Source organism: Macaca nemestrina, chromosome 20 (assembly GCF_043159975.1).
Source record: "Macaca nemestrina isolate mMacNem1 chromosome 20, mMacNem.hap1, whole genome shotgun sequence".
Classification (NCBI taxonomy): Eukaryota; Metazoa; Chordata; class Mammalia; order Primates; family Cercopithecidae; genus Macaca; species Macaca nemestrina.
The window spans coordinates 4,390,763-4,402,884 of NC_092144.1; the positions used below are offsets into that span (position 1 = coordinate 4,390,763).

Sequence of the window (12,122 nt, forward strand, 5' to 3'; positions counted from 1 at the left end):
AGTACGTCACCAAATTTCGCCGGTTCCCACAAGCTAGGTCGTGTAGCGCTGCATGACGGGAATTGTAGTTCTCAAATTGCTAACTTCCCTGGTCATGCACTGCGACTGGAACACCAATTTCCATCATGCCGCGCGCTCACAGCTCGCGGGGGCTGTCCTGTGGCCTTTTGGGAAGTGTAGTCTTAATCCCCCAATGATTCCTTTTTTGTTCTATGGAGTGGGCCCGCGCAGAGGACTCCATTTCCCGGCGTGCTCCCATTCGTCGGGTCGCGGCAGCCATTTTGTTCCGCCCGAGGAACCCCTAAGATGGCGGCGAGGGAGACGGTGAAGGTTGCCTCCCGCCCGTCCGGGCTCTGATCCTCTGTCTCCCCGTCCTCCGGCGGCCGGCCCATGGCCTGGCGGAGGCCCGAACCATGGACCTCCGCACCGCCGTGTACAACGCTGCCCGTGACGGCAAGCTGCAGCTGCTCCAGAAGCTGCTCAGCGGCCGGAGCCGGGAGGAACTGGACGAGCTGACGGGCGAGGTGGCCGGCGGGGGGACGCCGCTGCTCATCGCCGCGCGCTACGGCCACCTGGATGTGGTGGAGTACCTGGTGGACCGGTGCGGCGCGAGCGTGGAGGCCGGTGGCTCGGTGCACTTCGATGGCGAGACCATCGAGGGCGCGCCGCCGCTGTGGGCCGCCTCCGCCGCCGGCCACCTGGACGTGGTGCGGAGCCTGCTGCGCCGCGGGGCCTCGGTGAACCGCACCACGCGCACCAACTCCACGCCCCTGCGCGCCGCCTGCTTCGACGGCCACCTGGAGGTGGTGCGCTACCTGGTCGGCGAGCACCAGGCCGACCTTGAGGTGGCCAACCGGCACGGCCACACGTGCCTCATGATCTCGTGCTACAAGGGCCATCGTGAGATCGCCCGCTACCTGCTGGAGCAGGGCGCCCAGGTGAACCGGCGCAGCGCCAAGGGCAACACGGCCCTGCACGACTGCGCCGAGTCCGGCAGCCTGGAGATCCTGCAGCTGCTGCTGGGGTGCAAGGCCCGCATGGAACGTGACGGCTACGGCATGACCCCGCTGCTTGCGGCCAGTGTGACGGGCCACACCAACATTGTGGAGTACCTCATCCAGGAGCAGCCCGGCCAGGAGCAGATCGCAGGGGGAGAGGCTCAGCCTGGGCTGCCCCAAGAAGGCCCCTCTACCAGCCAGGGGTGTGCGCAGCCTCAGGGGGCCCCATGCTGTAGCTCCTCCCCGGAGGAACCACTGAACGGGGAATCTTATGAAAGCTGCTGTCCCACCAGCCGGGAAGCTGCCGTGGAAGCCTTGGAATTGCTGGGAGCTACGTATGTGGATAAGAAACGAGATCTGCTTGGGGCCCTCAAACACTGGAGGCGGGCCATGGAGCTGCGTCACCAGGGGGGCGAGTACCTGCCCAAACCGGAGCCCCCACAGCTGGTCCTGGCCTATGACTATTCCAGGGAGGTCAACACCACCGAGGAGCTGGAGGCGCTGATCACCGACCCGGATGAGATGCGCATGCAGGCCCTGTTGATCCGGGAGCGCATCCTCGGTCCCTCGCACCCCGACACTTCCTATTATATCCGTTACAGGGGCGCCGTGTACGCCGACTCGGGCAATTTCGAGCGCTGCATCCGCTTGTGGAAGTACGCCCTGGACATGCAACAGACCAACCTGGAGCCTCTGAGCCCCATGACCGCCAGCAGCTTCCTCTCCTTCGCGGAACTCTTCTCCTACGTGCTGCAGGACCGGGCCGCCAAGGGCAGTCTGGGCACCCAGATCGGCTTTGCAGACCTCATGGGGGTCCTCACCAAAGGGGTCCGGGAAGTGGAACGGGCCCTGCAGCTGCCCAGGGAGCCCGGAGACTCGGCCCAGTTCACCAAGGCGCTGGCCATCATCCTCCACCTGCTCTACCTGCTAGAGAAAGTGGAGTGCACCCCCAGCCAGGAGCACCTGAAGCACCAGACCGTCTACCGCCTGCTCAAGTGCGCACCCAGGGGCAAGAACGGCTTCACCCCTCTGCACATGGCTGTGGACAAGGACACCACAAACGTGGGCCGCTACCCCGTGGGCAGATTCCCCTCCCTGCACGTGGTCAAAGTGCTGCTCGACTGCGGGGCCGACCCGGACAGCAGGGATTTTGACAACAACACCCCACTACACATAGCAGCCCAGAACAACTGCCCGGCCATCATGAATGCCCTGATCGAAGCAGGGGCCCACATGGATGCCACCAACGCCTTCAAGAAGACGGCCTACGAGCTGCTGGACGAGAAGCTGCTGGCCAGGGGTACCATGCAGCCCTTCAACTACGTTACCCTGCAGTGCCTTGCGGCCCGGGCCCTGGATAAGAACAAGATCCCTTACAAGGGCTTCATCCCGGAAGATCTGGAGGCATTCATTGAACTGCACTGACCTGCCCAGAACGTCTGTACCCTCACCTCTCCACGCTCCTGCTGAAAGGCGGGAAATCGGGCTGGGGTGTAGCAGATGCTCCGTCTCGCCTCCTTCCGGCACCAATCAGGAGAAGGGTTCTTCCGCCTCCCATCCCTTGACCTGCAGAGAGGGTGGGAGGTGTTAGCCAGCCTTTGGTGCTAGAAGCCTTCAGGGTCACGTGCTAAGAGGACAGTCTTTCTCCAGGAGCCCGCTCACTCATTCTGAGTTAGGGAAAGACACAAGGCCTTCCCCACATCCTGTCTGCCTGGGTTACAGAGGCCTTTGCCTTGTTACCTAGAGGTGGAGGGACCGAAGCCATTGCGTTCCTTCCCTGCTAGAAACACAGGAAGAAGTTGAGGACGGCCTTCCTTCCCTTGCCCCTTTACGTGGCCGGATAACTCCAGCTGCCGAATACAGTGTTAGGACTGGGGGCTCCCGAGATGAGAGTCTGAAAGTCAGGGAATGAGCCCACCTCTCATTTCTTCCAGCACGATCACGCCCTGCTCCCGTGCCACCGTAGTCCCTGGCAGACAGGCAGGGCTCTGCCCAGGGCAGCCTGCCACTTGCATAGCTTTCGGTTGGTTTGGTGTTCTATTTATTTAATAAGTGGGCAGGTTGCAAGCATTGCACAGAAGTTCTGAGATTTTGCTGCCTTTTTTTTTTTTTTTAAAAGAAAGTTGTTTGTTGGACTCCATAAGTGAATTTCAAGCCGTGAGGATTTTGTGGTGCCCGAGATGGCCGAGGCCACAGGAGTGAGCTCTGTGTGTGTGAGGAATTTGGTGAGCGAGATAAAAGTCCATGGGTGTCGACCCCTAAAACACGGGCGACCGTACATTTTTATACATCTCCACTCTACCGCCTTTTACAGGCTTTCCGATTTTACAAGCCTTTCCAATTTTCCATTCTCATTAGAAAGAGAACTGTTCTTCCAAGCAGAAATCAGGAGTGACCACAAAGCCTGACAACACTTTGCCACCCAGCAAGAACTGGCACAATTGGTTTGGGTCTGCATCGCCATCGTGCCCGAGTTAAAACTACAGGCCACTCCGCCTTGCAAACCTCACGTGGCCTCTGATTTCATTGTGGGTGCATCTACAGGTGGCCCGGGCTGTTTTTTTCAGCTGCTTCGAGGATTAGGACCCAAGTCATCATGAAAAAGGCCCAAGTACAGTCTTAATGCAATAAATCCACTAGCTAAGACGTTGAGTGCCAAGACCAGCCTTCCAGCCGAGCTTCGGACAAAGTCTCAGGTTCCCATGTCTCAGGGTGAGGTGCTGGGGCTGCCAGAGGACCTGCCCCAGCAAGACTTTTTCTCAAGAGTGAGACTCCATCAGCCCAGGCAGACAGGAGCAAACAGCAGAAGGAAAGCCATTCTCACTACATCCTCCCTGCAGTGGCCAGGCCCTTAGGAGGAGCAGCCACCGGGGGTGTCCAGAAACATCGTGTCCCTGGATGGAAACTAGGTCTCGTTTGGATTTTTTTTTTTTTTTTTTTTTTTTTTTGCCGTGTTAGGAAATTATTTATTTATTTGCAAGACAGGTTTTAACTTAACTCAGCCAAGGTGGGAAATGGCGTCCCCATCCCTCCCAAAGCACAGAGCACAGAAATGAGGCCGTTTACATTGCAAGTCTGCGCGCTGGTGTTTAAGTCATTAAAAAGATACTGGAAGAGAATTGCCTGATACGTCCTTGGCGTGGGTCAACTGCGGAAGTGGGAGGTGGGTGGATCCGTCCATGGCATTGGTCCGAGTGAACAGAGAGCCCTAGGGCCACCTCCCCTAGCCAGAGGGGTTTCTATGTTATATACTGGGGCTTATTTTATTTTATTATTATTTTTTTGAGACAGAGTCTCGCCCTGTCACCCAGGCTGGAGTGCAATGGCGTGATCTCGGCTCACTGCAACTTCTGCCTCCCGGGTTCAAACGATTCTCCTGCCTCAGCCTCCTGAGTAACAGATTACAGGCACCTGCCACCATGCCCAGCTAATTTTTGTATTTTCCGTAGACGCAGGTTTTGCCATGTTGGCCAGGCTGGTCTCAAACTCCTGGACTCATGCGATCTTCCCACCTCGGTCTCCCAAAGTGCTAAGAATACAAGCATGAACCACTGCACCTGGCCTCTATGTTATATACTGGGGCTTTGTGTAAAATTTCATTTGAAAAACAGTATGTTGCTGTATTTTAAAAAAAAAAAAAAAAAAAAAAGCCTGAGCAGCATAGAGCCTGCCTTTACAAAAATAAAAAATAGTCTGAGTATAGCGACTCACGTCTGTAATCTCAGCACCTTGGGAAGCCTAGGCAACATAATAAGACCTCTGTATCTACAATTTTTTTTTTTTTTTTTTTTTTTTTTTTTTTTTAAGATGGAGTCTCACTCTGTCACTCGGGCTGTAGTGCAGTTGCGCCATCTCGGCTCACTGCAACCTCCGCCTCCCGGGTTCGAGTGATTCTCCCGCCTCAGTCTCCCAAGCAGCTGGGACTACCGGCATATGCCACCATGCCCGGCTAATTTTGTATTGTGAGTAGAGATGGAGTTTCACCATATTGGCCATGGTGGTCTTGAACTCCTGACCTTGTGATCCGCCTGCCAAAGTCCTGGGATTACAGGCATGAGCCACCACACCCAGCCTCTAGAATTAATTTTTAAAAGTAACCAGGAATGGTGGCATGCACCTGTAATCCCAGCTACTTCAGAGGCTGAGGTGGGAGGATTACTTGAGCCTAGGAAGTTGAGGCCGCAGTGAGCCATGACTGCACCACTGCACTCCCGTCTGAGCGACCAAAAAAAAAAAAAAAAAAAACGAAAACCACTAACCCCTGCTTTTCGGTAGGGTTACCTCTAGAAGGAAAGGGTGGCTCCTTTAAGTTGGGGAGAATGAAGTTCACAGGAAGCCTTCCTCAGCTGGTGCCTGAGGAGCTGGGACAGGGACGGTGGAGAGCTATGTGTTGGTGTTTGTGTTTTGGTCAAACCTATCCTGCTTTCCAGCAAGACTCACCGATGAAGCCAGTAAGCGTCTTTGGTGAACTTGGATTTCCTAGAGCTGGTTCAGGCTTAATGAGGAAAATCCCCCTTCCCTTTTTCTTTTTCTTTTTTTTTTTTTTCTTTCGAGATGGCGTCTTGCTCTGTCACCCAGGCTGGAGTGCAGGGGTGCAATCTTGGCAACCTCCGCTTCCTGGGTTCAAGCAATTCTCCTGCCTCAGCCCCCCGAGTAACTGGGATTACAGGCGTGCACCACCACACCTGGCCTAATTTTTATATTTTTAGTAGAGACAGGGTTTCACCACATTGGCCAGGCTGGTCTCAAATTCCTAACCTCAAATGATCCACCCGCCTCAGCCTCCCAAAGTGCTGGGATTATAGGCGTGAGCCACCACACCAGGCCTCCCCGCCACCTTTTTTTTTTCTTCATCTGCCATCTCATCTCACTTCCTTGTGTAAATTTGTTCCATTCTAAAATTCTGGTTTTCTCCCTATTAGAACAGTCAAACCCCCACTAGAAAGCACCACCCCGTTAGCTGGGTCTGTGGGATTTTGCTGAGCCCCTGCCATGTGCCAGGCAGGTTCCAGGCCCCCTTGGGGATAAGGATCGAGCTGTCAATACCAACGTGTGGTTAATCCCTGTGCCCCCGCCGCACGTGGCAATGGAGGGAGGCCCTGCTGTGGGGTGCATGCTACTTCCATGGTGCATTGGGTCGGAGGGCTCTCCCAAAGGTGGGTGTCTCCCATCTCTTGCCTTCACGCACCTGTGGTCTGGTTTCATTCGGGACTGGACAGTGCCACAGGTGACAGCTGTTGGGCTGTCGTCTGTTTGGTGTGGCATCAAAGGAGTGGATTTGAATCAGCAGGTGCTGCTCTCAAAGCCGTCTCCTGGGGGACACAGTACTAGTGAGCATTTATTGAGCACCTACTGTATGCCAGGCACCATTCTCTGTAGTTAAATGCACTGCCTGTTTACACAACAGCCCTCTAAAGGAGGAAAAACATATCAGAGTCCCATGGATGGAAGAAAAATAAGAAGAAGAAGAAGAAAGTAGGAAAAACAGCCCTCTTAAGATGAAGGCCATCTTAAAGCTCTACCAGTTTCGGGTGAGGACTGATCCAGCAGATCCCAGTCATTCCTAAAGAGCTGGCTGATAGCTCCCCTGAGACTGGAGTGAGGTGGGCGTCCCAAGATGACCACCAGCAGAAAAGAGAGCATCTTCCTCCCAGTCAAAGTAGGTCCTATCTAAAGTAGGTCCTGGCCAGGTGCGGTGGATCATGCCTGTAATCCCAGCACCTTGGGAGGCCAAGGCTGGAGGATTGCTTGAGCCTATGAGTTTGAGACCAGCATGGGCAGCAAAGTGAGATCCTGTCTCTACAAAAAAAAAAAAAAAAAATTAGCCAGGCGTGGGGATGTGTAGTCCCGGCTGCTGCTGGGGAGGCTGAAGCAGGAGGATTGATTGAGCCCAGGAGCTTGAGGCTGCAGCGAGCCTTGATGGCACCACCACACTCCAGCCTGGGCAACAGAGTGAGACCCTGTTTCAAAAAAACAAAGTAGGTCCTGTATGGCAGGCGGGGGAACTGAGGCTACTAAGCGACATTAAGATGCCTAAGGCTGGCCGGGCGTGGTGGCTCACACCTGTAATCCCAGCACTTTGGGAGGCCAAGGCGGGAGGGTCATGAGGTCAGGAGATGGAGATCATCCGGCTAACAGTGACGGTGAAACCCTGTCTCTACTAAAAATAGAAAAAATTAGCCGCGTGTGGTGGCAGGCACCTGTAGTCCCAGCTACTCAGGAGGCTGAGGCAGGAGAATGGCGTGAACCCGGGAGGCGGAGCTTGCAGTGAGCCGAGATGGCGCCACTGCACTCCAGCCTGGGGTACAGAGCACGAGACTCCGTCTCAAAAAAAAAAAAAAAAAGTGCCTAGAGACACAGCGCATGAAGGAAAGGCTGAGGTTGGAACCCAGGGCTGTCAGAGTTCATACCTTGTGCTGATTCTCCATCCCGGACGGCAGACACACGGATCCCTTTCCCCTGCTTTCTGGTGGTGGTGTTTTGGCACAAGCTGTCCCCTCCCTGGGACAGGTGACCATCCTGCCTCCACATCCTGAGAGTCTGTTTCCCTCGGGGGTCTGCCAGAATCGGTCCCCTAACCCCAAGCAAATCACTCACAAAAATTATCTGAGCTAAATGCTTGCTTTGAAAGCTCAGACCTGGGGATCGTAACTTCAGCCTCATACCTTCTAATGAAGGCCATCTTAAAGCTCTACCAGTTTCAGGTGAGGGCTGAGCCAGCAGATCCCAGTTGTTCCTAAAGACCTGGTTGCTAGTTCCCCTGAGACTGGGGTGGGGGTGGGGATCCCAAGATGACCACCAGGAGAAAAGACAACCTCTTCCTCCCAGTCAAATCCCAAGATTCGTGACCGAGCACAGTGGCTCACGCCTGTAATCCCAACACTTTGGGAGACTGAGGCGGGTGGATCACGAGGTCAGGAGTTCGAGACCATTCTGGTCAACATGGTGAAACCCTGTCTATACTAAAAATACAAAAAATTAGCCGGGCGCGGTGGCGGGCGCCTGTAGTCCCAGCTACTCAGGAGGCTGAGGCAGGAGAATGGCGTGAACCCAGGAGGCGGAGCTTGCAGTGAGCCGAGATCGCGCCACTGCACTCCAGCCTGGGCAACAGCGTGAGACTCCGTCTCAAAAAAAAAAAAAAAAAAAAAAAAAAAAAAAAAAAAATTAGCCGGGCGCGGTGGCAGGCACCTGTAATCCCAGCTACTCGGGAGGCTGAGGCAGGAGAATCGCTTGAATCCGGGAGGTGGACGTTGCAGTGAGCCGAGACTATGCCACTACACTCCAGTCTGGGCAACAGAGTGAGACTCTGTCTCAAAAACAAACAAACAAAAAACACCAAGATTAGCTCTGATTGGACCGGCCTGGGTCCCATGTTCTTCCATGACCCAATCATAGTATCTCAGGGGTGGGATGTGCCAATTGGCTTGGCCTGGGGAGGGTCCCCCACCAGAGGGTCTGTAATCCACGTGTAACTGGGGTTGCTGTAAAATGGGGCCATCAACGCCATCAAGGGTAGCAAGAACTGTCCACAATAATCAAATGACCACCTGACGCTGATCAGTGAAGTAAAAAGCTCAGAGAGGTCAAGTGGAGTGCCTAAGGCCATGAAGCCAAGAGGGTGACCCAGGTCGTCTGTGGTTAAATGCACTGCCTGTTTACACAGCAGCCCTTTAAAGGAGGAAAAACATATCAGAGTCCCATGGATGGAAGAAAAATAAGAATAATAAAGTAGGAAAAACAGCCCTCTTAAGATGAAGGCCAGCTTAAAGCTCTACGAGCTTCAGGTGAGGGCTGATCCAGCGGATCCCAGAGAAACAGGCTCACAGAGAGGGGAGGGGGCTTCTCTAAGCTTACCCAGCCGGGAAACATCAGGGTCAAAGCTTAACCCCTGCTGGAAGGTGTCGAGAGCCAGGCAGCCCAGCCTGACCTGGGAGATGGGGGAGTGGGGGCCCCCCAAGCTCGCAAACCGCCCTTCCCAGCCTGCTGCCAATCCGATTCCACAGAACTGAAGTGGGGGATCTGGAGTTCTCATTTGCTCGTCTACTTGGTCAGTGACTTTCTCAGACCCTCCCCAACCCTTTGAGGGTCTTGGTCACTGCTGCGTCCTCAGCACCCGGGCCAGGGTCTGTCCCACGCCAGGTGGCCTGTAAATATGGGCTGAGCGAGCGAACAGTGAACGAGCTGGGAATTCGCGACCTCCTCTGACTACTTAGGGCAGCAGCAGGGGACACGAGCAGGCCCCGAAGGCTTTGCCAGACCCCGGGGGGCCGCCACCCCTGTGAAATTCCAGCACTGTTATCTGAGCAACGTCGATGGGGAGGGAACGCCCCTGCCCGAGGTTAAAGATAGCACCGCTCGAATCACGTCACAGGCCGAAAAGGCCAGATGACCCACCGGGGACATTGAATCCATGTCCCGAGAGAGAGGGGTGGAACGGGGGTGTGGATTCCTGTGGGGAGCTTCGGGACTGGAAGAAACAGAGGGTGCTCTGACCGAGTGTTTACCAAAACTTGTATTAGGCAAGACCCGGGCCAAATGTGGGCGGCACTGCCCATGTGCTGGGCCAAGAGAATGTGCCCCCACCGGTCCCAGATCCTGTTTCTCCAGTGGGTTGTACAAGACACCTTGAACCTCCACACAAACTGGGACATTTAGAATTCCCCGGGACAACCCCCTCCCTCCGCCCTGTGCCTTGATATCTCCTATTAAAGCTTATCTCTGAATGTCTGTTAACTTAATATACATGATTTAATTATTGATATTAATTCAAATTTATTAATTTGAATTATTAACTTATTAGTTATTTGATGTCGATTAAAGCAATGATCTTGATCCAATGTCATCTCCTCCATGAAGCCTTCACGGATTACCCAACGTGCAGTCCCACAGCCAGGGACAGTGGCTCATGCCTGTAATCTCAGCATTTTGGGAGGCTGAGGTGGGAGGGTTGGTTGAGCCCAGGTGTTCGAGACCAGCCTGGACAACTTAGTGAGACCCACCCCCTCATCTCTACAAGAAATATATAAAAATTAGCTGGGTGTGGTGGTGTGCACCTGTGGTCCTAGCTGCTCAAGAGTGGCTCATGCCTGTAATCCCAGCATTTTGGGAGGCTGAGGTGGGAGGATCGCTTGAGCCCAGGAGGTGGAGGCCGTAGTGAGCTGTGATCACACCACTGCACTTCAGCCTGGGTGACAGAGGGAGACCCTGTCTCAAGATAAATAAATAATTAATACAAGTTAAATGTTTTTTACTTTTTTAATGGCTTTTATATTTTTAATGGAGATATAAGTTGCAAAACATAAAATTCACTTTTTTTTTTTTGAGACGGAGTTTCGCTGTGTTGCCCAGGCTAGAGTGCAGTGGTGTGATCTCTGCTCACTGCAAGCTCTGCCTCCCAGGTTCACTCCATTCTCCTGCCTCAGCCTACCGAGTAGCTGGGACTACAGGTGCCCGCCACCACGTCCGGCTAATTTTTTTTTTGTATTTTTAGTAGAGACGGGGTTTCACCGTGTTAGCCAGGATGGTCTCGATCTCCTGACCTCGTGATCCTCCCGCCTCAGCCTCCCAAAGTGCTGGGATTACAGGCGTGAGCCACCATGCCTGGCCACAATTCACCATTTTAACATGGATAATTCAGGGGCTTTTAGTATATGTACAAGGTTGTACAACCATCACCAAGATCTAATTCCCAAAAAAGGCCGGGCGCGGTGGCTCAAGCCTGTAATCCCAGCACTTTGGGAGGCCGAGACGGGCGGATCATGAGGTCAGGAGATCGAGACCATCCTGGCTAATACGGTGAAACTCCGTCTCTACTAAAAAATACAAAAAACTAGCCGGGCGAAGTGGCGGGTGCCTGTAGTCCCAGCTACTCGGGAGGCTGAGGCAGGAGAATGGCGTGAACCCGAGAGGAGGAGCTTGCAGTGAGCTGAGATCCGGCCACTGCACTCCAGCCTGGGTGACAGAGCAAGACTCCGTCTCAAAAAAAAAAAAAAAAAAAAAAAAAAAAAAAAAAAAAATAATTCCCAAAAAAATTAAGGACTGATTTTTAAAGCCTATTTAAATAAAAATGTTAACTGGCTCAAGCAATAGAAAATACATTAAAGAGCCAGGCACAACGACAAACGCCTGTAACCCCAGCTACTCAGGAGGGTGAGATGACAGGATCACTGAAGGCCCGGAGTTCAAGACCAGCCAACACAGCAAGACCCCATCTCTTAAAAGAAAAAAGAAAAGAAAATGCATTGATTTTGGCCAGGTGTGGTGGCTCACGCTTGTAATCCCAGCACTTTGGGAGGCCGAGGCGGGAGAATCACTTGAGGTCAGGAGTTCAAGACCAGCCTGGCCAACATGGTGAAACCCCGTTTCTACTAAAAACACAAAATTAGCCAGGTGTGGTGGTGCGTGCCTGTAATCCCAACTGCTCGGGAGGCTGAGGCATGAGAATCACTTGAACCCGGAAAGTGGAGGTTGCAGTGAGCCAAGATCGCGCCACTGCCACTGTAGCCTGGGCGACAGAGTGACCCTTCATCTCTAAATAAATAAATAAATAATAAAAAATAAAACTAGAGACAGGGGTCTCACTGTGTGGGCCAGGCTGGTCCCAAACTCCTGGGCTTAAATGATCCACCTCAGCCTCCCCAAATACAGGGATTACAGGAAAGAGCCACTGCACCCAGACACTCCTTTTCCTCAGAAGAGAAAAAGTTTTGCAGCTTCCCTTGGAAACTGGAGACCGTGGCAGCCTCCCAGGGCTATAATAAGGCCGCAACCACTGAACAGGTTAAAAATAAAAGATCCCCGCCCAGGGGCACTTGGGGATGGCATTTGTGAGCCCAGGCAAACCCCAGGGCTGCAGGGAGACACTCTTGGGGGAGGGGACTGGAGAAGAGCCTGCTGTGTGGCCTCAGGCTGGCATCTGCCCTCTCTGGGCTCTAGCCGGGCTGGAAACAATATTAGACAGAGATTTCCAAAGATCCCGCACTTGCGCACCCCTGAGGATGAACTCTGCCTTTAATTTGTCTCTGAGGGTGCTCTCTAGCCTCATCCTAATCCCGGCTTTACAGTCTCACTATGTGACTTTGCAAAGCGACGCTACCGTCCTGTGCCTCAGTTTCCCCACCTGCA

The 12,122-nt window shown here is 53.6% G+C and overlaps 1 protein-coding gene across 1 annotated transcript; it reads left to right on the forward strand.

Annotated features, from left to right (window-relative positions):
- The first annotated feature begins 296 nt into the window (after positions 1–296).
- LOC105485097 (fem-1 homolog A) lies at positions 297–4,117 on the forward strand. The gene has a single exon (XM_011747299.2). The coding sequence runs from the start codon at positions 414–416 to the stop codon at positions 2,421–2,423; it is 2,010 nt and encodes a 669-aa protein (XP_011745601.1). The 5' UTR covers positions 297–413; the 3' UTR covers positions 2,424–4,117.
- Positions 4,118–12,122: the final 8,005 nt, after the last annotated feature.

What these genes read in the sequence shown, in the direction of transcription:
- LOC105485097 (XM_011747299.2), top strand. Translation starts at nt 414, where the DNA reads ATGGACCTCCGCACCGCCGTGTACAACGCTGCCCGTGACGGCAAGCTG.